The 24,847-nt window shown below is 45.2% G+C and overlaps 2 protein-coding genes and 1 long non-coding RNA gene across 5 annotated transcripts; 1 reads left to right on the plus strand and 2 right to left on the minus strand.

The window, feature by feature from the left end:
• Positions 1-287: 287 nt before the first annotated feature.
• On the minus strand, positions 288-20,589 carry LOC146295899 (lysophosphatidylcholine acyltransferase 1-like). Of its 3 annotated transcripts, XM_084697123.1 has the most exons (15): positions 20,538-20,589; positions 20,312-20,434; positions 13,345-13,484; positions 13,007-13,221; positions 12,321-12,433; positions 11,403-11,463; positions 10,561-10,619; positions 5,213-5,247; positions 4,857-4,911; positions 4,617-4,699; positions 3,152-3,277; positions 1,942-2,095; positions 1,722-1,820; positions 1,406-1,541; positions 288-1,127 (listed from the first exon to the last, which is right to left on the minus strand). In XM_084697123.1, exons 3-15 carry the CDS (start codon positions 13,473-13,475, stop codon positions 910-912), a joined length of 1,485 nt encoding a protein of 494 aa, XP_084553249.1. In that variant the 5' UTR covers positions 13,476-13,484; positions 20,312-20,434; positions 20,538-20,589; the 3' UTR covers positions 288-909. The 3 variants fall into 3 exon arrangements, with proteins under 3 accessions (XP_084553249.1, XP_084553247.1, XP_084553248.1); XM_084697121.1 differs by having other exon boundaries at positions 20,312-20,575; XM_084697122.1 differs by having other exon boundaries at positions 941-1,210; positions 20,312-20,575.
• Positions 20,590-21,828: 1,239 nt separating this feature from the next.
• On the minus strand, positions 21,829-22,754 carry LOC146295900 (uncharacterized). Its single transcript, XR_014753355.1, has 2 exons — positions 22,632-22,754; positions 21,829-22,322 (listed from the first exon to the last, which is right to left on the minus strand). It is a non-coding gene; the product is annotated as an uncharacterized LOC146295900 (long non-coding RNA).
• A 207-nt stretch (positions 22,755-22,961) lies between these two features.
• ndufs6 (NADH:ubiquinone oxidoreductase subunit S6) lies at positions 22,962-23,904 on the plus strand. Its single transcript, XM_084697125.1, has 4 exons — positions 22,962-23,138; positions 23,419-23,472; positions 23,554-23,676; positions 23,776-23,904. Exons 1-4 carry the CDS (start codon positions 22,995-22,997, stop codon positions 23,842-23,844), a joined length of 390 nt encoding a protein of 129 aa, XP_084553251.1. The 5' UTR covers positions 22,962-22,994; the 3' UTR covers positions 23,845-23,904.
• Positions 23,905-24,847: the final 943 nt, after the last annotated feature.

The raw sequence follows: 24,847 nt of genomic DNA on the forward strand, positions 1-24,847 counted from the left end.
TTAATCTGTCTGACACGCCCCGAGCGTGGTGCACTGTAGGAAGGCGAGCGGTGCCAAGCGATTGGCATCGCTGTAGTGTACACGCACTGTTAGGGCATTGTGGAAGTGTCATTGCCCGGTTTCATTGAAAATGAATTGGAAGCCGACACACCGCCCACTCCGTTGTAGTGGACACGCACGGTTAGGGTCTTGAGTGATGCCAACAGGATGATTCCTACATATACAACAGCACTCCCTGGTGGTACAGAAAATACACCATATTGAAAAACAAAACAAAAACAACCATATTATTTGTACGGTTTTATTTCACACAAAGCCAGGGAGGTCAGACTGCGTCCTTCTGGATTCAGAACTTCTACTACGTCCTGAAAAATGACTCATACCACTGAGGGGTACTAAATGTGTTTGTTTCAGAGAATGTCCAAACTAATTAGAAGCCAGGAAAATAACAATTATATTGTCAATCTTTCCCCCTCCCCCCATGAACACTGGGTTCTCAGATCCCTATTGGCAGGAGGATCAGGTCAGTGCGGCTTCAGGCCTCACTCGCTTCTGTTCAGACACTTTTACCTGAGACGATTTAAAGGCAGTAACAATAAGAATAATAAATTGTATTATTAAAATCTATTAAATTGGAAGTGGCCAAGCACGGGCCAACACTGTTAGTATATAATAAGAATATTAACCATTATTAACCACCAAACTATACTCTTCTGTAGTTAAACTCTGTAGATCCTGAAAGTTAAACAACAATAAATGTTTTTGTGAGACCACAGAAAGTCCATACAATCTCATAAAAACTCAGAGCTAATACAACTTAAAATGTGTTTCAACGAACACACACACATAACAACAAAAAATTACATCTATATGATGACCCTATCCAGTCTATGTTTATATTGGTTGTCTCTACAGACTTCTTATGTTAGAAAAAAGATATGTGATCTGACTGTGACTAAATGTAATGTAATGTGATCTGGTCCAGAATTCCCTGATGCAGTGTGCTGCTCTGGAGAAGAGGTCCTCTGGGTGGCTGAGCAGGGAACAGTAACTCTGACTCCCCACCCTCGCCCACCAAGAGTTTCTCAGTCCTGTTTCCTCCTCTGGGCTCTGGTGAAGCCATTGGTCTGGGGGGGGGGAGGGGAGGAGGAGGGGGAGAGGTAACGCTGGCAGAAGTTGGGGTGTAGCTCTGCAAAATGTTTCAGCTCATCTGGAGAGGAAGGAATTTTGAACTTTTAAGACTCCTGACTTTCAAACCACCCTCACCTACACACCCACTCCCTCACAAACACACCCACTCCCTCACAAACACACACACTCCCTCACAAACACACTCCCTCACAAACACACTCCCTCACAAACACACACACTCCCTCACAAACACACACACGGCCTCCTCCCTCACCATAGGTGATCTTGCCGGTGGTGGTGGTCTCCATGGCAGCGACCAGCCGGCAGGCGTCCACTCTCACCCCCAATGCGGCGCTCAACACAGCCTCCAGATCCTCCTCACCCACCACGGCCTCTTCAGCCTCAAACATCTACACACACACACACACACACACACACACGTGAGGCCCCAACATCTACACTCACACACGAGAGCCAATAGGACTCCTGACTGGCCCAGTGACAGTTCAGATAGTTCAGGATGATATCAGGTGGGTTTGTCTGACAGTGCTTCGACTGCCCCCTCCCTGCCCCCCTCCCTGCCCTCTCACCCTGAAGGCCAGTCTGAGGGTGTCCATGCTCCTAGAGGGTCGGCAGACTACGGAGAGAGCTACCACATATAGTCTGACGTCTACCACCCCTTCTCCTCGCTACAGGGGGAAAGAAAGAGAAAGATAATGTTCATTTCTTTCTGTATTTGCATGTGTGTGTGTGTGTGTGTTTGTGAGTGAGTGAGTGAGTGTGTGTGTGTGTGCGCGTGTGTGAGTGTACCTGGTCCAGGAGCTGGTGCAGCTGTCTGACTGCCTCAGACAAAGGCAGGTTGAGGTAGTGGGCAAAGTCTTCCAGACCCAGCCTGTCTCCACACAGCTTCCTGGCTCTGCTGGCCTGCTGCTGCAAAACAGCATCTGTAGTCCCCACTTGCAGCCTGCCCAGGGAAAACACTGAATAAAGAACTACAACTCTGTTTTGCTACTGATTTCTTCCTTGCTTCCTGGGGTCTGGAGAACACACACACCACAAGGCTGGTTTTGTGCTTCCAACCAGCAAACACCAGAGGGCACTGCTGCCTTTGTGTCCTCTAGGCCGGGGTTCCCCAATTAGATTTCCAAAAGGGCCAAATTTGGTCAGGCATGCCAAGCCAAGGGCCAACATGTTCGTTTTTTTTGGTGTCAGTTTTATGCACGGATGTTACTTCTATTATGATTTTATAACTATTTTATAAAAGTATCACTATTAGTAGTGGTATTGGGAGTCACACAAGAAAAAAATTTACTCTTGAAACAAAATGTGTCTAAAACCAACGATTTCATTATGAAATGCCCCTGGAGCATATTCTGTGCAAACAGACAGCAAACACAACAGACAGCAAACACAACAGACAGCAAACACAACAGACAGCAAACACAAAGTCCAGCAAACACAACAGACAGCAAACTTAAAGTCCAGCAAACACAACAGACAGCTGTTCCATGTCGGTTCGATCACAGGACGAGTCTATTGCTAGTGAGAATGCTTCCGTTTTCATCAAATTATTGATTAGACTGAAAAAACACTCCTCCGTTAAAACTTTGACTCTTCAACTTTTTTTTTTTCTTCTATTGGTTTAAAACTTGCCAGCCATGTCAATTGCACATTGTTTAATTAACTCGGCATCGGCGAATGGCTTCTTAGCTCTTGCAAGCTTCCAAGAATTGTGTAACAAGGCAGCTGTTGCGCTCTCTCTTGCCGTGGTTGTTATACACATAGTTAAAACCGAGTGCTTGTATGATGTTATCATGTTTGCGCAGGTCAGATTGTTCTGGGTAGTTTGCATTAAAACTGGCAGCATGAAAAGAGTTAAAGCTGTCAGCGCGGGCCAGACAATGGCTCTTGCGGGCCGGATCTGGCCCGCGGGCCGCTAATTGGGGTTGGCTGCTCCATGCCATGTGTGTGGACCGATACCCTGCCAGTCAGACCCATTTAACCAGTTAGCTGCACTCACCTCAGCAGGCGGACCAGTCTGTTGAACTCCAGCAGGCTGCTGTTGCTAGGGATATGCAGCAGGCCTTGTGATATGCTGAGCTGGCAGTCGTCGAAGGACAGCTCTGTGAGTGGCAGCTGCAGTGCCCTATAGGAAAACAAGGAGCAGAGATTACACCCTCCCATTCCCAGAATGCTGTTCTGTAAACCAGTGCCTCTACTTAGGGGTTTCATTTACAACATTCTCACAGGCCAGCTAAAGAACAGGGCAGCTACAGAACAGACCAGCTACAGAACCGACCAGCTACAGGAGACAGACCAGCTACAGAACAGACCAGCTACAGGAGAAAGACCAGCTACAGAACAGACCAGTTACAGAACAGACCATCTACATAACAGACCATCTACATAACAGACCAGCTACAGGAGACAGACCAGCTACAGGAGACAGACCAGCTACAGAACAGACCATCTACAGAACAGACCAGCTACAGAACAGACCATCTACAGAACAGTCCAGCTACAGAACAGACCAGCTACAGAACAGACCATCTACAGAACAGACCAGCTACAGAACAGGCCATCTACAGAACAGACCAGCTACAGAACAGACCAGCTACAGAACAGACCATCTACAGAACAGACCATCTACAGAACAGACCAGCTACAGCACAGACCAGCTACAGAACAGGCCAGCTACAGGAGACAGACAAGCTACAAAAGCTAACTGTAGCTACAAGCTAACTACTAGACTACCGATGTGTGAGAACCGTAGGAGCTAACCAGTCGAAAGGCATACAAAAATCCAGGGTGTTGATATCACAGCCTGGAAACATAGCTAGCAACATGTTATCACCCTGGCCTTTGCCTGGGGGTTTCTGCAGCTGGCTTGCTATCTCCCAGAAGTAAAGAAGCTAGTAAACTAATGTTCTACTATAGGTAATCATGCGTGGGTTTATGACATTGTGATGTTTGTGACTGTGGAAAGCTAGTAAGCCACCGTTAGCTTCACTTTTCTCCAAAATCTTTTTAATTATAATGAAACGGAATGTTCGCGCGGATACAAGCAACACCAATCAGGACCAAGACAAACACTTTGACACCGATGCTATGTGTTGTGCAAAAAGGGACAAGGATGAAAACATAAAATACAGATATATGAGAGAGATTATAGGTTGGGCCTTGCCAAAGGCAAGTACACACAATAATACATATAAATCTGACATAACAGTTGGGTACCTTGCTGAAAGCAGCACAGATTTTTTTTAAAAGGGGCATACCAGAAGCAAAGATTTTCCGATATTCATGTCAATTTTTCAAAGATTCAAGTTCACTTTCAAAACTGTTAGTGTTAGCTGGCCTGGTATCCTGACTAGTGTCTCCAAACACTACTGGGCCATACTGGATATAGAGACACTGCTTGTACACACCCATGTGTGAGCACATACACACAACCATACACACATACTCACGCACACACACCCTACTTGGCCATGATGAGTCTGACATTGTTGGCAAACAGAGCTGGATCCCTCCTCTCCTCCTCTGAAGGGGTGTAAATGGGCAGGTACTGCAGGGAGAGAGAGAGTACAGACAGGAGAGAGGAGAGAGAGAGGAGAGAGAGAGACAGAGAGAGAGGGAGAGAGAGAGAGATAGAGGGCAGAGAGGTCATCCCTGTATTCATGCAGAGCTTAAAGGAATCAGGCAGGAAGCTGCAAACTGCTGACCTCAAGCTCCATGGGGTTGTGGAACTGGCACAGTGTCAGCCACAAGATCTTGAATCTGAGAGGAAAGGAGAGAAGAGGAGGAGAAGAGAGGTAAGTCTGGAGACTGTATGAAGGGATAATTATTCTTCTCAAGTTTGTAAACACATTCCCCTCTAACAGGAGAGAGGAAGAGAGGAGGAGAGAGAGGGAGAGAGGAGGAGAGGGAGAGAGAGGTAGAGAGGAGAAGGAGAGAGAGAGGAGGAGAAGGGGGAGAGAGGAAGAGAAGGAGAGAGAGAGGAGGAGAAGGGGGAGAGAGGAGGAGAAGGGGGAGAGAGAGGAAGAGAGGAGGATAAGGAGGGAGAGAGAGGGGGACTCACGCTCCAGGTCCCTGCCATGTCCAGGTGGTTGTATCCTGTCAGGAAGACAGACCATCATTACATGATGACAAACACCATCATTACACGTGCTGCATGATGACACACAGGACTCACAACACCCTCCCACTACCACACAGGATAAAGGCCGATTTATACTTCTCCGACTCTGTTACGGACAGACGCACGCACGGAGTCGGACGGATTGGATGAATTGCGTGCTGAAAGCAATTCACCGCCAGAACAGTAGATAGCACTGCACTGCGATGCTAGCTAGTTTATCGAAAAGTCGGAGCAAATTTACAAATGAGCAGTTTCATCAATAAAATAAGCCAATTTTCAGCAACTACACTGCCCATTTCTCGTCACATTTTAATTCAGATGCTGATTTACATGTACTGTTTAGCTGAAATATGAATTGTAAAAACGTACAACAATGGCGGTCAAAGGATTCTGTTCTCTTGTTGGTCACGGCAACCCCGCCCCTGACACAAGCAGTTCTTAATACGGACCAATCACAGCCAAGGGGTAGCTGTAAAATGACAGACTGACGGACGGATAGTCAGGAAAATCAGGAGTTGCACGTAGAGCTCTCCGAGGGATTCGGAGAGGGCACGGAGAGGGAGTTCCTTGACGGAGAGGGAGTTCCCTGTGTGCGTGTCCGTAAAAACGCAGAAGTATAAATTGGCCTTAAGTAAGTAAGACTTTATTTATGTAGCACATTTCATACAAGAATTGTAGCTCAAGGCGCTTTACATAAAATAAATTTAAAACAATACAAGTGACAAAAGTAATAAGTAAAATAGCAAATCTATAAGAACAATAATATAACTAATAAAAGTAGTAAAACCCTATTGAGATAAATTACTTAAATGCTTCGATAAAAAGGTAGGTTTTAAGCCGTCTTTAAAAAATGTCTAGCGTGTTTGTTTCCCTAATTTTATGGGTAATTTGTTCCATAGTTTTGGGGCGTAATTGGCAAAGGCCGAATCACCAATCTTTTTATGACTGCTTCTGGTGACCTCTAATAGGCCTGCATTTGATGATCGCAGTGTTCTAGCTGGTGTGTAGTTTATAAGGGAGTTAGCAATGTAGCTAGGTCTTTGTCCGTGTACAGCTTTGTATGTGAGGAAAAGGACCTTAAAGTCAATTCTGAAGGTAACAGGGAGCCAGTGTAAAGTGGTTGAGCACTCCACCCAGCTGCTAGTCCAAGCACTTGTCCTCTCCAAGTTGGACTACTGCAACTCGCTGCTCGCCGGTCTCCCAGCATGCGCAACCCGCCTGCTTCAGAGGATTCAGAACGCAGCGGCCCGCCTGGTCTACAATCTACCCAGACGCTCCCACGTTACCCCGCTCCTCATCTCCCTCCACTGGCTACCCATCACGGCCCGCATCAGATTTAAGACCCTGGTACTGACCTTCCGAGCAGTGAACGGGACTGCACCCGACTACATCAAGTCTCTCCTCCAGCCTTACACCCCCACCCGCCACCAAACGCCTGGTTGTCCAACCACTCAAGACCGCCCGGTCCCAACACAAGCTCTTCTCCTGCCTGGCCCCCCAGTGGTGGAATCAACTCCCCACCTCCATCAGAGACACAGACTGTCTCTCCACCTTCAGAGAAGGCTCAAGACGCACTTGTTCCGGGAGTACAACGGTACTTAGGAATGGTTTGCTGAACCCAATGCTAGTTTCCTCAAGGATCACAATGACTCTTTTTGGTTAGTGGCAACTGATTTAAACTGTTGTATTTGCTGCAAAATATTCTATTTTAGTTCATCTTATTTTTATTTTTACTTTTGCTGCTTTTTCTACAGGTACACTTGCACTTAGAGATTCATGTTGTTTAAATTGCAACTTGCTTAACTACATGCTCTTATGGTTCTTCTCTTTGGCACTTATTTTTGGGTTGTTCACAATGTGTGCTTCTTGTTTTGGCTACCTGCAATGCTTTGGGGCTATCTTGTTGTTATTATCAGTGACCTATGCACTTTGTAAAGCTCTCTCTTGGAAGTCGCTTTGGATAAAAGCGTCTGCTAATTTAATAAATGTAAATGTGGTTAGGACAGGACTAATGTGTTCTCTCCTTTTAGTTTTTGTTATAATCTAGCTGCAGAATTTTGAATGAGCTGTAGTCTTTCAGTGGTTTTCTTGGGAAGACCAGTGAAAAGTGCATTACAGTAGTCCAGCCGGCTGGATATAAAAGCATGAATTAACTTCTCTGCATCATTTTGGTTTATGAATGGTCATATCTTTGCTATATTCCTCAGGTGAAAGAAAGCTGTTTTGGTCACTTTATTAATGTGAGTTGAAATTCATATCTGAGTCCAGAATTACACCGACGTGTCAACCCCTGGTTTTAAGCCAGGGGGTTTAACCTCCTAGATTCTTAGTAAGCATCTCTCTTTTGGATTTGGGGCCACATAGTAGGACTTTGGTTTTGTCTTCATTTAATTTAAAAAGTTATCATTCATCCATTTGTTTATTGACTACAGGCAGTTGGTAATGGAATTGATGGCTGTTCCATCGTTGGGTTCAGTTGATATATATATTTGTGTGTCCTCCGCATAGCTATGGAAATCTATGTTATGTTCTCTGATTATGTCGCAGAGGGGTAACATATAAAGAGAAAACAGTAATGGACCTAAGCAGCTTCCTTGAGCAACCCCGTAGTAGTTCTCATGTTTCCTAGACATATGGTCTCCTAAACTAACATAAAACTTCCTTCCTCTGACATTTGATTTCATCCAGTTCAGTACACTATCTGAGAACCCAATCTTTTAGTCTATTGATTAGGATGTCGTGATCAATGGTATCAAATGCTGCACTGAGATCTAACAGGATAAGGATAGAGACTTTATTTGCATCAGAGTTTAGTCTGAGGTCGCTAATTATTTTGGTGAGAGCAGTTTCAGTACTGTGGTATTTCCTGAAACCTGACTGCGAGACTTCCAGGATGTTATTTTCTTTAAGAAAATAATTTAATTGGACTAAAACGATCTTTTCCAGTACTTTACAAAAAAATTGAAGGTTTGATATTGGTCTGTAATTTGCAAGTAGACTGTTATCGAATTTGGGTTTCTTTAATAGGGGCTTTACAATAGCTGTTTTGAAGGCATCTGGGAAGACGCCAGTTCTAAGGGATGTGTTTATAATCTCTTGCACCGGACATGAGACACTATCAAACACTCGCTTAAAGAATGTTGTGGGTATAGGACCAATATCTGAGGTTGTGGAGTTGGATTCGCTGACAATTTTGGAAAGTTCACCAAGTGTTATACAGGTAAATGTGCTCATGGTTATGTTTCAGAATCTACTGATGTCAGTTTCGACCCCACTATTAATAATACTATCTGTTATGATGATTTTCTGTCGGAGGATGGGCCAAGGAACGCACCAAAATGAAAAAGAGTTGACTTTGTTTATTAATCGAGCTGCTCGGATCAGGTCACCACGACAGGCAAAGTGGTTGGCATGACTGACTAACATGTCTCTCAGATGAACTTCATATGCATGAGCTGTAACATACAAATATAGTAACCACCAAAACATGTCCTTAAACGGTATACATTCCACAACTTTAAGGCATACCCTTACGGAAGGAAAATATATTGCAGTATATTGGAAAATATGATATGATATATTAGGCAATATATGTCCATATATGGGATTTAATAATGATATTGTACGGAAATACATGGGATAATGTATTGATGATAAATATATTACTAATATATGACAAACTATAATATATATTCATGTAATATATTGCAATATGTTGCAGAATACAGCAATGATTGCCGTTTTCCATATATTGCTACATATTCAACATGAATATATAATATATGTGTTTATATATCCCAAAATATATGCAATTTTATATCAATAAATACCACCATAATGTATTCCGATTTATATGAGAAAATGTATTTGTAATATATGTAAATATATAGTGTCACATGTATGTTTAATATATGGTAGAATATATTTGAATTATATGTAAAAAATATAGGATAACACCCTCCCACTACCACACACACACACAGGATAACACCCTCCCACTACCACACACACACTGGATAACACCCTCCCACTACCACACACGCACAGGATAACACCCTCCCACTACCACACACACATAGGATAACACCCTCCCACTACCACACACACATAGGATAACACCCTCCCACTACCACACACACATAGGATAACACCCTCCCACTACCACACACGCACAGGATAACACCCTCCCTCCTCCACACACGCACAGGATAACACCCTCCCACTACCACACACACACACTGGATAACACCCTCCCACTACCACACACACACACAGGATAACACCCTCCCTCCTCCACACACGCACAGGATAACACCCTCCCACTACCACACACACACAGGATAACACCCTCCCACTACCACACACACACACAGGATAACACCCTCCCACTACCACACACACACACAGGATAACACCCTCCCTCCTCCACACACGCACAGGATAACACCCTCCCACTACCACACACACACACTGGATAACACCCTCCCACTACCACACACACACACAGGATAACACCCTCCCACTACCACACACACACACTGGATAACACCCTCCCACTACCACACACACACAGGATAACACCCTCCCACTACCACACACACACACAGGATAACACCCTCCCACTACCACACACGCACACTGGATAACACCCTCCCACTACCACACACACACACACACACAGGATAACACCCTCCCACTACCACACACACACAGGATAACACCCTCCCACTACCACACACACACACAGGATAACACCCTCCCACTACCACACACACACACAGGATAACACCCTCCCACTACCACACACACACACACAGGATAACACCTTCCCACTACCACACACACACAGGATAACACCCTCCCACTACCACACACGCACAGGATAACACCCTCCCACTACCACACACACAGGATAACACCCTCCCTCCTCCACACACGCACAGGATAACACCCTCCCACACACACACACACATCCCCCTCCCTCCTCCCCACCACACACGAAAGGGAGAAAGGGAGCATGCAGCCTGAATTATTTATGAGAGCTTGACCGCTACTATGGAGAGAGACATGACACCTGAGAGAGGGAGAGACAAAGAGAGAAAGAGCCACAAAGAGAGAGAGGAAGAGAGACCGGCAGACAGACCAGGATGAAATATCACTCCAGCTGAACATGATGTTACTTCTCGTGGTGCAAACACTCGTTCACATGAGAGAAAGAAATCAGTCAGTGACCAGAGGGGAGGGGGGACAGTGCTGGTGACAGACTGGTGTGTGGGGTGGAGGTATACCAGTTTGTTGAGGTAGCGCAACACCACCGGCTGGACTGGAACTCCTGGGATGAAGGCCCCTTGAGAGGAGAGGGAGGGAGTAAGAGTGGGAGGGAGGGCAGGAGGGAGAGTCATTCCAATGCCCTTTGAGTCAGGTGGGTCTTGTAGATTACCACCCTGTGACCTCGAACATGAAGAATACCACCCTGTGACCTCGAACATGAAGAATACCACCATGCAGACCCAGACCAGGACAATACCACCATGCAGACCCAGACCAGGACAATACCACCATGCAGACCCAGACCAGGACAATACCACCATGCAGACCCAGACCAGGACAATACCACCATGCAGACCCAGACCAGGACAATACCACCATGCAGACCCAGACCAGGACAATACCACCATGCAGACCCAGACCAGGACAATAACACCATGCAGACCCAGACCAGGACAATAACACCATGCAGACCCAGACCAGGACAATACCACCATGCAGACCCAGACCAGGACAATACCACCATGCAGACCCAGACCAGGACAATACCACCATGCAGACCCAGACCAGGACAATAACACCATGCAGACCCAGACCAGGACAATACCACCATGCAGACCCAGACCAGGACAATAACACCATGCAGACAGTCAGGCAGGGATGACACGGTTTGAAAACCAGGGATTAGGTTTGGGGGACAGACACAAAGATAACAGAGGAGAGCAGGATCACCACTATGTCAACACACACACACACACACACACATATACTAGAGCCATCCTCTAACAAACACACAAGGAAGTTCATCTGGACACATGTTTCCACCCAGTTTCATGGGGTGTGCTGGGTGAGCTGTACATACCAGGCTTGTATCTGAGGAGGCTGGATCTGTTGGTGCATGTTCCCTCTGGGAAGATCATTATCTGGAAAACAATACACACACACACGCCCAGCATTAAAACAATGATAAACTATTACAACCATAGACTGTCTAGATGGACGACACGTCTCCACTTCCTCCCACTGTACATAAATGAATCCAAAATATCCCTGATAGGGGTGCTGCCATCTTGCTCTGGTGACGTCATTTGGAGGCAGAGTCTGCACAGTAGTGATGTGTGGTGGAGCCGCAGAGTCTGCACAGTAGTGATGTGTGGTGGAGCCGCAGAGTCTGCACAGTAGTGATGTGTGGTGGAGACGCAGAGTCTGCACAGTAGTGATGTGTGGTGGAGACGCAGAGTCTGCACAGTAGTGATGTGTGGTGGAGCCGTGGTATGGAGATCCCACCCATACACTGGCCCAACCTCACAGAAACACACCAACCCTTTTTTATATCGTCAAATTACTCATTAAAAACAAACTGATCAGAAAAATGAGCACTTGAACGGACATCAGTATAAAAAATAATTCCCTAAATTTACAGAAACCATCCTTGAAAAAATATTTTTGACAACCAAAAATCAATGGCTCATGTACCATCTGCTAACATGGAGGGGGCGGAACTTATAACCTATACTTCAACCAGCCACCAGGGGGCGATCAGGATTTTTTGGGTTCACTTTTGGGTAGCTATAGGTAGCATATTAAACCCGTAACGGGTAAAAGAATAGCGTGTGTTTGCATGTGTATAAATATATGCGTGTATATTTGTGTGTATGTGTACATATGTGTGAATATTTGTGTGTGTGTGTGTGTGTGTGTGTGTATACATATGTGTGTATATGTATATGTAATTTTGCTAAATGACTAAATGACAAAAAATATGTGAGAGTCTGTGTACCTGAGGCCACGCCCCCCCAGACTGGGCCCTGCGTTTGATCTCCTCCACAGTGTTCCTCCTGGAATCTGGGTCTGCCCTCGACACAAACACAGGCCTGATGAAGTTAATCAGAGCTGGGGGGGAGAGAGGAGGGAGGAGGTAAGAGGACAGCAGTTCAGCCAGGCCGAGGCTGCCTGGGGACTTATGATGCTCATCACTTCTGTCTCATTAAATCAGCTGTACACACAGTTTTGTACTGATCCAGGAGCGGGGTTAGGGTTAGGGGGGTCTGGGGTCCAGGGCAGTGCTGGGGGTCAGGGTTAGGGGGGTCTGGGGGTCAGGGCAGTGCTGGGGGTCAGGGTTAGGGGGGTCTGGGGGTCAGGGTTAGGGGGGTCTGGGGGTCAGGGCAGTGCTGGGGGTCAGGGTTAGGGGGGTCTGGGGGTCAGGGCAGTGCTGGGGGTCAGGGTTAGGGGGGTCTGGGGTCCAGGGCAGTGCTGGGGGTCAGGGTTAGGGGGGTCTGGGGTCCAGGGCAGTGCTGGGGGTCAGGGTTAGGGGGGTCTGGGGTCCAGGGCAGTGCTGGGGGTCAGGGTTAGGGGGGTCTGGGGTCCAGGGCAGTGCTGGGGGTCAGGGTTAGGGGGGTCTGGGGGTCAGGGTCAGGGCAGTGCTGGGGGTCAGGGTTAGGGGGGTCTGGGGGTCAGGGTCCTTACTTCCCCACACCGGGATGCTCTTGCTTTCCGCCTTGGCGACAATGGAGGCCATTGTCATGGTGACAGGGATGGCGTCGAAGTAGGAGGAGTGTGGTGCCAGGGTGAGGATGGGAGCCTGGGAGGGAGACGCCCGCTCCCCCTTCACCCTGATCCAGTGGAACCCTCCACAGAACCACATGGCCCGCATGATGACCCTCAGGGCCAGGTCCACACACCTGGTGGGGGGCACCAAGGAGCAGGGAGACAGTGAGTGTGTGTGTGCCTGTGAGTGTGCTGATGTCACAGCAGTGCTCTGCAAGGGTCATGTTCTACACACACACACACACACACACACTCACCTCCTCCAGAGGGACTGCGTCTCCAGGGTGAAGGGGTCGCGGCCAAGGGAGGCGGCCAGGGCGAAGGGCCAGGCCAGCAGCATGAGGGAGGCCGTCGCCAGCAGGCGCACTGGAAACACCGTCACCGACATCACCGCCAACTGGGAGGAGCATTCACACTGTGTTATTGCACAGGAGTGAGGGAGAGAGTGAGGGAGAGAGAGAGAGAGAGAGAGAGAGAGAGAGAGAGAGAGAGAGAGAGAGAGAGAGAGAGAGAGAGAGAGAGAGAGAGTGAGAGAGTGAGAGAGAGAGAGAGAGAGAGAGAGAGAGAGAGAGAGAGAGAGAGAGAGAGAGAGAGAGAGAGAGAGAGAGAGAGGGGAGACACCCATCTTCCAAAATCCAACGCATTTCAGAACTTGTTTATTAGAGGGCATGTCTGTTTCAAATTCCCTTACATTTCCCAACACCCTCCAGTCAGTCAGGATGTACCAGTTAGTCAGTCACAAAGTCAATATGTGGGTGGTGTGTGTGGCCATCCATCAAGCTGCTAAGATCCAGCTTCCTCCCTGTGTCAGAAACTGCTCTCTCAACTGAGCACGTGCGGAATGCTACCGTTTAACTACCTTCTAATAACAGCAGGACCACATCCTGTAGCTGTATATGTACTTTAGGTCTCATGCCAAACTTGTCCCTGTTAGCTAACTGGGGTTAATATAGCTAGTCATAATATAGCTAACTAGGGATGCCGCGATTAACCAATTTTACTATTACCTGCAATTTAAAATGTCTCGGTTTTGAGACCGTAATGGCTCAGCTACACTGAGTGTTTCTGAACATTAAAGTTTTTTGTAAAATTAAACAAACATTGCCGGACTTTGATCTGATAGTATGATTGATCATCACGTGTTTATATTTGCAAATACAGCCTTCGAAGTATAGCCTAGAATGTATTGTTTTCAGAGGTTTTATTGCTCAATAGTTACTCAGATGTAAATGCTAATTCTAGCTTTCGCCCTGTTTTCAGAGTCCCTGTGTAACATCTACTACGTGTAGTGCAACCTAATGTACTGACGTATCCCATTTGGCTATATATGCACGATAGTGATACCTATTTCCAGGGGGGCAGAAAGGCCAGGGGCCTCGTATAAAGGATTGCGCAGCTTTCATACCAGAAGATGGCGTACGGCCAAAACTCGAAAAGTACCTACGCACAGAAATTCCCATGTATAAAACCGGTCGTACGCCAGGTCCTGCGTAGCCTGGCTCTACCCTTCTACATACTTCCGCTCAATTTGGATTTCGCTTCTGTATTAGGTCTGGCCATTAGGTACGTAAATCAGATTTTTCAGGTTGATTTTCTACCGGCGAATCAGTGAACAGAAGGAGTGGTTGAGAACGATGACGTTGATGTCGTGCGCTAGTTTGTGTTGTAGTTCCGTAATGGTGGCGGAGAAAGATGCGAGCGAAGCTATTTGGTCCGTTGTGGCAACACAATGCCGAATATAAACTAAAGCCGGAGCGAGAAGTTTTGCTGAGTTTTGTTGGTGGCCATGATGTTGTGGCCCTCCTACCCACGGGGTTTGGGAACAGTTTGATTTTCCAGCTATGGCAGCTAGCTCTGTTACAGTAGGGGTGAAGGAGTTGGCTAAGGCGAACGCTAGCGATTGGTTATGGCAGGCTCTGGGCAGATCAAATTGTTTTAAACTTCAACAGAGTACCCGTCTACAAGGAAGTCAACGCTTGTCAAAGGAGCGAGGCCAGACTCTGTACAAATAAAATGTACAAGAGTCTGGTTAGGACCAGGCTAGGTCTTGCGCACCTTTTCTTTATAAATCACAATCAACGTGAGATTGACCGCACGTGAACGAGCCACTGACCCCGCCTTGCCTCCTCCCATAAATGAATATGCAGATGAACTATAAATGCACTCCTGAGATAATTTCTTTGTCTGAAATACCGTATTTCTTCGAATAAACGCCGCCCTCAAATAAATGCTGCATCAAAAACGAACGTTAAACGCTACGGCGTTTATTTGAAAATATACGGTAACTGTGAGATCGAGGTTCTGACAACAGAGGTGGAGGCGAGAAAATGCGTCCTGTTTGGCCCTATTTTGACGTTTATACATGAGGCCCCAGGTCTAGAACTTTCGGTGAAGTTAGAAACTTAACTTTTAATAACCAGAACAGGTTATTTTAACCCTTAGCTTTATTGCTCTCTTAACCCGACACTCAGATTGAGCTACTTATCGCCGTTTTGCGTAAACCGAAACCAATTTGCCCTCACTGAGATCTCTCCCATTTACAGATGTTTGTTAGAAATTGAGAAAGATGTGTTGCATTAAATATCCATCGGGAACATATATGACACACCAATTATTTATCTGTTAACATTAACAACTAGCAAGCACGCTGACAATCAGATAATTTAGTACACTATAATGTAGCTAAAAATTGTTAACTACTAGGCTAGCTAATGTTACTGCTCAAATCCTTTAGCTAGCTAGCCTAACTCGAAACGTACAATTTCCTTTCCTTCTTACTTGAAGTGCAGCAACATAGAATCATATGAACATTGTTAATTGTCATTTTGAGACGATCACACAAACTCCTCGTAAAACACGCATTTTGTTTGAGAGAACTAGAGATAACGTAACTTCTAGCTAGGCTACCGGAAGTTGTTGACATGGTTGATGCAATCTGCGGAAGGGATCCATACATATAGTGAATTACAACTGAAAATGCCTAGTTCTTCAGGAGAATTCTCTTGTTCGGACGGTCGTTTGTATTTTTGTTTATTTGAATTCATATAATTATTAGTGATAGGGGAAGCAACGAGCCATTTGAAACAGTTATGTCAAAAAAGTCTCACTTTTTAAAAGCGTTTGATAAATCCTCTCCATAGGGACGTCTGCTGTATGGTGTTCATTTTAGGACATCGTCAGATCTCAGACTCAAGTGTCTCAGACTCAAGCGAAAAGGCGTAAGGTCTCAGACCAAAAGTCGTCAGACTCAGGGAAAAAGGCTTCAGTCTCAGAAAAACTGACAGAGACTGACAGAGGTTTTTCTGACGGTGTTTGGTTTGACTGCATTTTGTCTGAGAATAACAGATTTTATAGATCTCTAATGTTGCGAAATAAATCAATGCATAATAATCGTGAAACCGTGATAATTCCTCAGACTATAACGGTACCGTAAAAATATTAAATTGTTGCATCCATATAGATAACCCTAAAATGGCTAACTACCTATACTTACCCTACCTACCTACATTAACCCTACCTACCTGTACTAACCCTACCTACCTATACTAACCCTACCTACCTATACTTAAACTACCTACCGATACTAAAACTACATACCTATACTAACCCTACCTACCTACCTATACTAAACCCACCTACCTATACTAACCCTACCTACCTATACTAAAACCACCTACCTATATGAACCCTACCTACCCCTCCAGCTGTACCTCAGGGGTCACAGTCCCAGCAGGCTCCCTGACAGGTCAGCTGATTAAACTGTCATGGTGTCCTGAGTGATTAAGGAGATAGGACCAGCTGTGTATCCAAGGTCAGCTATACCTCTTCACTATTAACGGTTTCCTAGCTAGCAAAGACTCAGCTCAACCCCCTTTACACCCCACATCTTCCTCCTTCTCCTCCCTTGATCCCAATCTCTTTCTCGTTTCCTTCTCTCTCTCTCTCTGCCCTGCTCAGCCCCTCCCTCTGGTCAAATGCATCTTCTCCAGTCCCAGGAGATCCCCTCCCCTTCTCCAGCTATCCCTCCCTCCCTCCATCTCTTTGTGCAGCTATGTACGCCCCCCACCCCCCCTCACATTTCAATGATGTGTTCTGTATTCCCAGGGGAGCTCTACCGTCCCCTCAATACCCCTCCCTTCTCCTCCACACCCCTCCCCTCCAAACCCTTCCCCTCCACAAACCTTCACACCCCTCCGCTCCACACCCCTCCACACCCCCGAGGGATGGGGGGTGATTTATGACCTTTCCACACCCCTTCTCCCCCTTACACCAGTACACGAAACAAACCAACCCATTTAGAAAGCCTTAACACATCTCCCACCAGACCCTCCCTGCTGTGTTCAGACAGTTCACATTCCCACCTCCCAGTTTGGCACTATGAAGTAGCTAACCAGGCTAATGCTAATGCTAAGGGTTGATCTGGTTTATAACAACCAACCACCTCCTGTATAACCTGTTTTTAGTCAAAAGCACTATGATATCATTCCTTACACGTCATTAAGATTAAAGTGTAAAGCACATGAATAGTAATTAGGTTAATAGCACAAAGTGTATGTTTTATCCTACAAAAATACTTTATATTTGAGTGATTTGGTTGAATAAAACAGGAGCTCAGTATAAACCATGTAGTCAGTTTGGGGAAATGATATGACAACAGTATCACACATCAGAAGCATAACAAAAGGAAGTTTTGGTTGTATTAACTCAGAGAGCAACACAGACTGCTCAGCTTTGGTTAGGTTAGCCCAACGAGTTTCTGTTTTGTCAAACGGGTTATTCTTTGGTGACATTTGAAGGCCATGTTTGCTGTCTGGTTAGTAAACTCACAAAACAGGACAAACTGCCTGTCCAGGAGACTTATAGGAATGTATTATTTTTGTAAACACACACTCACACAGGTCATCATGCAATAGGGCTGTGCTTAGGGAAGTGATGCTTTGCAAAGGCAGTGTGTGCGTGTGTATTGGATATGGTGTGTGCGTGTGTATTGGATCAGGTGTGTGCGTGTGTGTTTACACGTGTTAGGGGTGGAAAAACACACCTCACCATCTCTGACAGCTGACCGGCAGCCCATGAGGGATGTGGGAGGCAGCAGGAGATAGACACATGGTCTACCGCGCCACCCCAAACTACCACTCACACTGAACACACCAGCACGTCTCAAACACCTCACACACTTACTGTGTGTGTGGATATCCTGCTTTTCACTGCTGAGAGTGTGAATGTGTGAATGTGTGTATGTGTGTGTGGATATCCTGCTTTTCACTGCTGAGAGTGTGAATGTGTGTATGTGTGTGTGGATATCCTGCTTTTCACTGCTAAGCGTGTGAATGTGTGAATGTGTGTATGTGTGTGTGGATATCCTGCTTTTCACTGCTGAGAGTGTGAATGTGTGTATGTGTGTGTGGATATCCTGCTTTTCACTGCTAAGCGTGTGAATGTGTGAATGTGTGTATGTGTGTGTGGATATCCTGCTTTTCACTGCTGAGAGTGTGAATGTGTGTATGTGTGTGTGGATATCCTGCTTTTCACTGCTGAGTGTGAATGAATCAATCCAGTAACTGACAGACAGGAACGATCTGTGTTCAGTTTGTGTTGATTGTCGCTGTACACAGGACAAATCAGCTTTCTAATGATGACAGCTACAGCATGACATAGCTCTCTGCTACAGTCAGCACAGCAGGCCAGCACATGTCAAAGTCAAGTGGATGAGCTGTTAAGACATCCTCTGAATCATGCCTCCTCAATAACATGGCTTCACAATGATACTCAAACATCATGAATGTAATAAAGAAAGTTTTGTTTGTAGTTTTATAGTACTACTATCTTATCTAATGTAAACATGCTTTAACACTCTAAAAAGCCAATGGTCTGGACCACTGGCTGAGCTGTTGATGTAGTCTGTGGACACCTAGGTGTCAAGGTGAGGTCTGTCCTTAACCACTGATCAGTTAACAATAATTAAAGATTACAGCTTTTATACTGTTTGGAATGCTCTGAATATAATAAATAATGTTTGCACTATACCCTGCTATGTTAGCTCATGAGTACATGGAATGTCATTTCTTGGAGCCTTATCTAAAGCCCAAACATAAGCTATCTAGCATGCAGCGTCCTCTTTCTGTGCTTGCAAAAGCTATGTTAATTGTCATCCCCCTGACGTTTCTTGTGAGAGTAAAAAAAAACATAATGTGATACTATTCAACTGCCCTGATTCCTGTATTCTTGGTCCAGTCCTCTGAGATGCTCACCTTGAGTGTATCAGACACCTGAACTTTACATATATGTAATAAATCATTTGATTCTGTCTTGAACTTGTACTTGGCAATTAAATTCATTGACTTGGTACTTTCACAGCAGTTAGGTACTATCTAATATCTAATAAAAGTTTCAGGTTCAAGTTTTATTGTCAGGTACACAGAACAACACAAGGACAGACTGGGCACTGAAATTCTTGTCACAAGACAACGCAAGCAACCTAGTATACATAACATATAATACGTCTTCAGCGTCGAGGAAGTGTGTGTGTGTGTGTTTGTGTGTGTGTGTGTGAGGAGGGAGAGAGAGAGAGAGAGAGAGAGAGAGAGAGAGAGAGAGAGAGAGAGAGAGAGAGAGGGAGTGTGTGTGTGTGTGTGTGTGTTTGAGATAGAAAGGATGTGTGTGTGGGTGATAGTGTATGTGTGTGAGAGTGTGTGTGTGTGTGAGAGAATGTGTGTTTGTGATAGAGTATGTATGAGTGAGAGACAGAGAGAGTGAGTGTGAGGGAGTGAGTGTGAGAGATAAGGAGAGAAAGCGAGAGAAATCTCAGAAAATAACCAAACATGTAATGTAACTGTGCAAAATAAAAGCTTCTCCCCCGGTCTTTCGTAAGTAGTTGGTATGAAACTAATTTTGCCGTATTTAAATGTTGACAATCAAGATCTACCACAACTGTAGCTTTTCCCAGGCAGTTAAAGTTCTAGGCAAAGAGCAACACTGGCACGCTTGGAAGGTACGGGAAGCTTGCGAGGGGGAGGGGCGGCGGAATACTGGAACATAGGAACAACCCGTGCTGGGAGAGGATACACTGCACGCGCAGACTGATGGGGTTTGATCACCCTTCTCCCCTGCCCTCCTCCCCCTGATCCTGGCTACCGCGGATTGCAACGCTGTTTTTCAAGTTAAAAACAACTGTTGGCAGGCAATGTTGCAGGGAAACAACAAGTTAAAACAGTTGTCGCTTACCTTGATTTTCTCCGTTGCTGTGAGTTTTAATTCGTAAACGAAAGGGTTTCTGAAAGTAGGAGCTCCCAACTGTGAGTCGGTAACATCTGCGGAGGCATGGCTGTTGGCATGACTGTTAGGCACCTTCATAGCAAACCAATTCACTAAGTAACTATTAATGAATTAGGTATTTTCCAAGGACCTGTTGTCCTTACTGTGTAAACTCAGGCTGGTTCGTGTTCCTCACCTAGCTCGCTGAGATGTTGGGCGGGGAAGCTGCGCTGATAGCTTGATTTGATGGGATCTAATACGCATGCGTAAAGCCACTAAATATACTGGTAACATTGGGACCGTGTAGCCTGGCTCAGTACTCTGAAAATAATTCCAATGCTTTAACACACACTGCCATCTGAGAATCCAATTTTCCAAGAATGCCTTTGAGATCTAAGATGATATATGTAATGGCATGCATCCATGCATTTAAAGGGAAGTATACTTTCTATAGAACCACCCATCCATTTGAAACTCAGTTTGACTACTGAAAGTGCTAGTCGGTTTAACTAAAACAATCGTTAATTATTGAGTACACTTATCTAGGAGCCACACATTTCAAGCTACTGTTTCTGTTATAATGTCGAATCTACATAACTGTAAATCGAAAGCAATATACTGTCAGTTCACAAAAGTATCCAACTGGCTTTTCAGAGAGAACATATGATATTAAGTCCATTAGTATGTTGTGTACCTAATCACAATTGTTAGTTTAACGAATCACAACAGATTCCAAGAAGGAAAATCCATTTGGAACAATATGGAAAAATAACAATGAGAATCAGGGACTGTAAAATTATACATAATGTACATATGATCTAAATGTCAGCACAACAAGTATACAGAAAGTACTAATCTGATGGCAAGTGCAATAGTATAAAGTGTTATACACTCTGTATAAGCCACATGACCAGTTGTCATGTTTGATATAGAAGACCATGAAATCTACCGTGACACCAAGCCATGACTCTACCAGGCTAAAGCATCACCCACAAACACAAACACAAGCAGTAGCCTGGATTTGATACCTAAACAAGTAACTAAATAATAATTCAGAATAGGCAAATATTAAATGGTTCCATGTTGGCATAACTCTGTCTAAGTAATTCCAGTTCCCATGGCTGTGCTGTTTGCAGTCTGTCAACACACCATGTGCTCTTACATATGTCCTCCTTCCTTTGTCCTTCAAACCGGCAAATCTTCAGTTCCAAGTGAGAATATTTTGTGTTTGACAGCGAGGTGGTGTTGTTGGCTTCCATGAATCCAGGTATCTGAGCTGCAAGAGCCCCCCTGTGGCTTAGTAATGAAACTGCAGTTTGTTCTAATCTGTAGAAGGCACTTAAATCTATTACAGATATTGTAAAAAAAACAAAAAAAACATGTTATGTATAATATGATCTATATCTGTAAAAACATAAAGGTCAAGAATTTGTGACAAGGTGTCCTACTAGGAAATAAGTTATATAAAAGAGAACTAGGAAACAGAACATTATTAAATCAACACTTTATTGCGTCAAAGAAACCCAACCAACAACCAAGCTATCGTGTTCCACCTGACTCATGCACACTTCTCCCACTTCACCCCTGTCTCTGCTTGTGCCTCGGGTGTGTCTTACAGAACACAAACAAACGTCCCCTTCGACGCACGTAGAAGCAGTCTTTGCAACGTCGTTTCAGAGAACTCTTGGTCTTCATCCCAGTGCAGGGCTGCAGACAGGCGAGGTGCTGGCACTGGCCCAGGAGGGAGCCCCTGTCCTGGGGGAAGGTTGCAGGAGCGTGGGCCTGGAGGCCGGGGGCTCTGCCGGGCACCAGGAGCCGAGGGGTGGCTAAGAGGGCAGAGAGCCCTCTGTAGAGGAACCCCGGGTGGGAAAACCAACACAGGGAGGACCGGCCCAGCACGGTCAGCTGCCGGGACAGGGTGCGGGCCAAGTGGGTTAACATAACGGCCGTGGACTATTTTCCTCCAGCATTAAGAAGAAACCTGTAAACATCGTTTTGTAAATTATCTTATTAAATGCACTGGTTGTTTTTAATAACTCGAGATTTATAAGAATGTATAACCTTTGCAGCACCACGTGGACATCTTTAATAACGGGATTTTAACAAGAGGAGCAATGCTATGATTTTGAATGTTTTACAAATGATAGTAGCCTAATATTCTTCTGCGCAAGGCTACTTAGTGAAGCCACCACGCTTCATTTTCAAGGCCAGAAGGACGTAACCATCTGCTTTTCGCCCGAGCCTGTGTATAACTTAGTTATTATCAAATTAATAATACAAAGTTACCAACCTTTTTGCTCCAACGGTTAGGTTTAGATCTGTGTAGAATCCATCAAAGAGTTTGTTTTCAATAACACAACACGACCGTGAAGTCTGGAGGCAGTCGGCTGGGCTTTCTTCCTGTGACGTAGATGGATGGTTAATTCATTGGTGGGCTCTATCATACAGGAAGTCTTTTTATTTTGTCTTCACACATTTAAGTAATATATGTCCCATAAATGATTTATATATTTGTGATTTTCTCCAGGGTTATATAAAAAAAAGACATTACGTCCAGTGTACAGTTAATGTAATATTGAATTTAGGACCCAGCATTAGTGTTTTGATACGCGAACTGCGGAGCATTGTGGGTGATTGTAGCGGGTCAGTAAACATGGCGGCCGCAGCGGGCAGGATTCTGTCCTTCAGTAGGAATGCTAAGGTACTTGTATCACCACTGAAAATCTCAGCTGTATCTACACCACGACACTACGTAACCGTGTCAAGCACCGGGGAAGCTATCACCCACACCGGCCAGGTGAGACCAAGGCTCGCTCGCCAAGTTACATCTTCCTGCTCACCCAGGCAGTAACTTTGCTAGCATGCTAGCTAGCATGTTAGCTAGCATTATGGCTGCTGTGTTGTCCTGTTTAGGTGGCAGCTAGCCGGATTACTGCAACGGTTTAGACTGCATTTGTGTTGCAAATCGTCAAACAGTCTGCTCTTGACGTCACCCATGATGTGCATTATTTGTATATTGCAAACAGTCAAACAGTCTGCTCTTGACGTCACCCATGATGTGCGTTATTTGTATTTAGGTGTTTGATGAGCATGACCCCAGAAGAGCCCGATTCGTTGGCAGACAGAAAGAGGTAAGAATCACTTACTAAATCACTTCACGAAGTAAACTCAGTTTTGCCATCAAAACTTTCTCCTTTATGCCTGTAATCCAGGTGAACAGGAACTTTGCCATCAGTCTGGTGGCAGAAGAACCAGTCAGTGAAGTTGGTGCAAGGGTGGTGTCCTGTGACGGGGGTGGGGGAGCCCTGGGCCACCCAAAGGTGTACATCAACCTGGTAGGTAGCCTCACGCCAGTGACATCTGGGACACTAGCATTGGGTTTGATTCTGACTGTTTGCTAACCTGAATGTCTGTTCTGGACTTTGCGTTTCCAGGACAAAGATACGAAGGTTGGCACGTGTGGATACTGTGGGCTTCAGTTCAAGCAGAGTCATCATCATTAAGACTCTTCAGCAGTCTTTCTCTCTGTACTTTGTATTAAATAAATTATATATGCTCCAGTATCAGTCTTGAGAAATTTTGCTTTCTAATGAAACACAAGTTCTGGTCTAGCTACTCGGAGAGAGGCAACTGTAGCCTCTGGGAACAGTGAATGTGCTCCAGTCTTGTGTGATAAACCAGTGTTTGCATATAGGAGCTAGGAAAAATACAGTATTATTATTGCAATTCTTCTTCTGACAAGCAGAGGGCAACAGTTGCCTATCCACATTTCTAAGAGTACTTTTAGATGGCAGGTAGGATGTAAGAGAGGCTGTTGTGTGGTTGTGTCACTGTGCTTTGAGCCCTAACAGGTCTCACTGCTACAAGGTTTAGTTCTGACTTCCTCTGGTGGGTGGGAGGGAAGGCATGTGTCTGGGTAGCTCAGCGATTGAGTCACTTGGTCATTTATCCATAATGCAATTATTTTACTTTTCAACAAAACCTGTTTAATTATCAAGTTTAATCTAAAATGCTAAGAGGTGTGATTCTCTCACATGTAGGCTGTGGTAATAATAAGCAGGTTGGCTTGGCATTCTGTGGTTCTTTCATCCACTGTGCATGGTTCACTGACATGCACAGTGGATGATACAGCAACTTTATCAACACCTTTAAAAAACGACATTTCAGGACCATCTACTTAAAGGATATTGCAATATTCTCATGTCTGGATCAGACCTCAGCTGATGTGCTTGTCAGTTCAACATCCAAACTCAAATATACATATACAGTGTGTCTCAGTAGAATATGTTTATAAAAAAGAATTTTTGCTTGTTCTTTCATTGACCCAGTATAGTTTTGTTATGAAGACGAAACAGATCAATCAGTGTCCCTCAGAGGGCTGTGTTGCCTCACAGGTATGAATTGTTGGCAAAAACAATATTCTGTATGGACACAGTTCAGCTGTGGAGAGTTCCTCTGAAGGTTTAGGGTTCGGCCCTAGTTTTCCCCCTGCATCATGGATGCTTC

This window comes from Hypomesus nipponensis, chromosome 4, assembly GCF_054491055.1.
Source record: "Hypomesus nipponensis isolate SF chromosome 4, ASM5449105v1, whole genome shotgun sequence".
NCBI lineage: Eukaryota > Metazoa > Chordata > Actinopteri > Osmeriformes > Osmeridae > Hypomesus > Hypomesus nipponensis.

Coding starts and splice junctions, on each gene's coding strand:
- LOC146295899 (XM_084697121.1), bottom strand. CDS start 20,440: ATGAAGGTGCCTAACAGTCATGCCAACAGCCATGCCTCCGCAGATGTT. Junction 4,912..5,212: donor ACATGGCAGGGACCTGGAGC/GTGAGTCCCCCT, acceptor CTTTCCTCTCAG/ATTCAAGATCTTGTGGCTGA. Junction 1,542..1,721: donor CCCTCAGACTGGCCTTCAGG/GTGAGAGGGCAG, acceptor GTGTGTGTGTAG/ATGTTTGAGGCTGAAGAGGC.
- ndufs6 (XM_084697125.1), top strand. CDS start 22,995: ATGGCGGCCGCAGCGGGCAGGATTCTGTCCTTCAGTAGGAATGCTAAG. Junction 23,139..23,418: donor CTATCACCCACACCGGCCAG/GTGAGACCAAGG, acceptor ATTTGTATTTAG/GTGTTTGATGAGCATGACCC. Junction 23,473..23,553: donor TCGTTGGCAGACAGAAAGAG/GTAAGAATCACT, acceptor CCTGTAATCCAG/GTGAACAGGAACTTTGCCAT.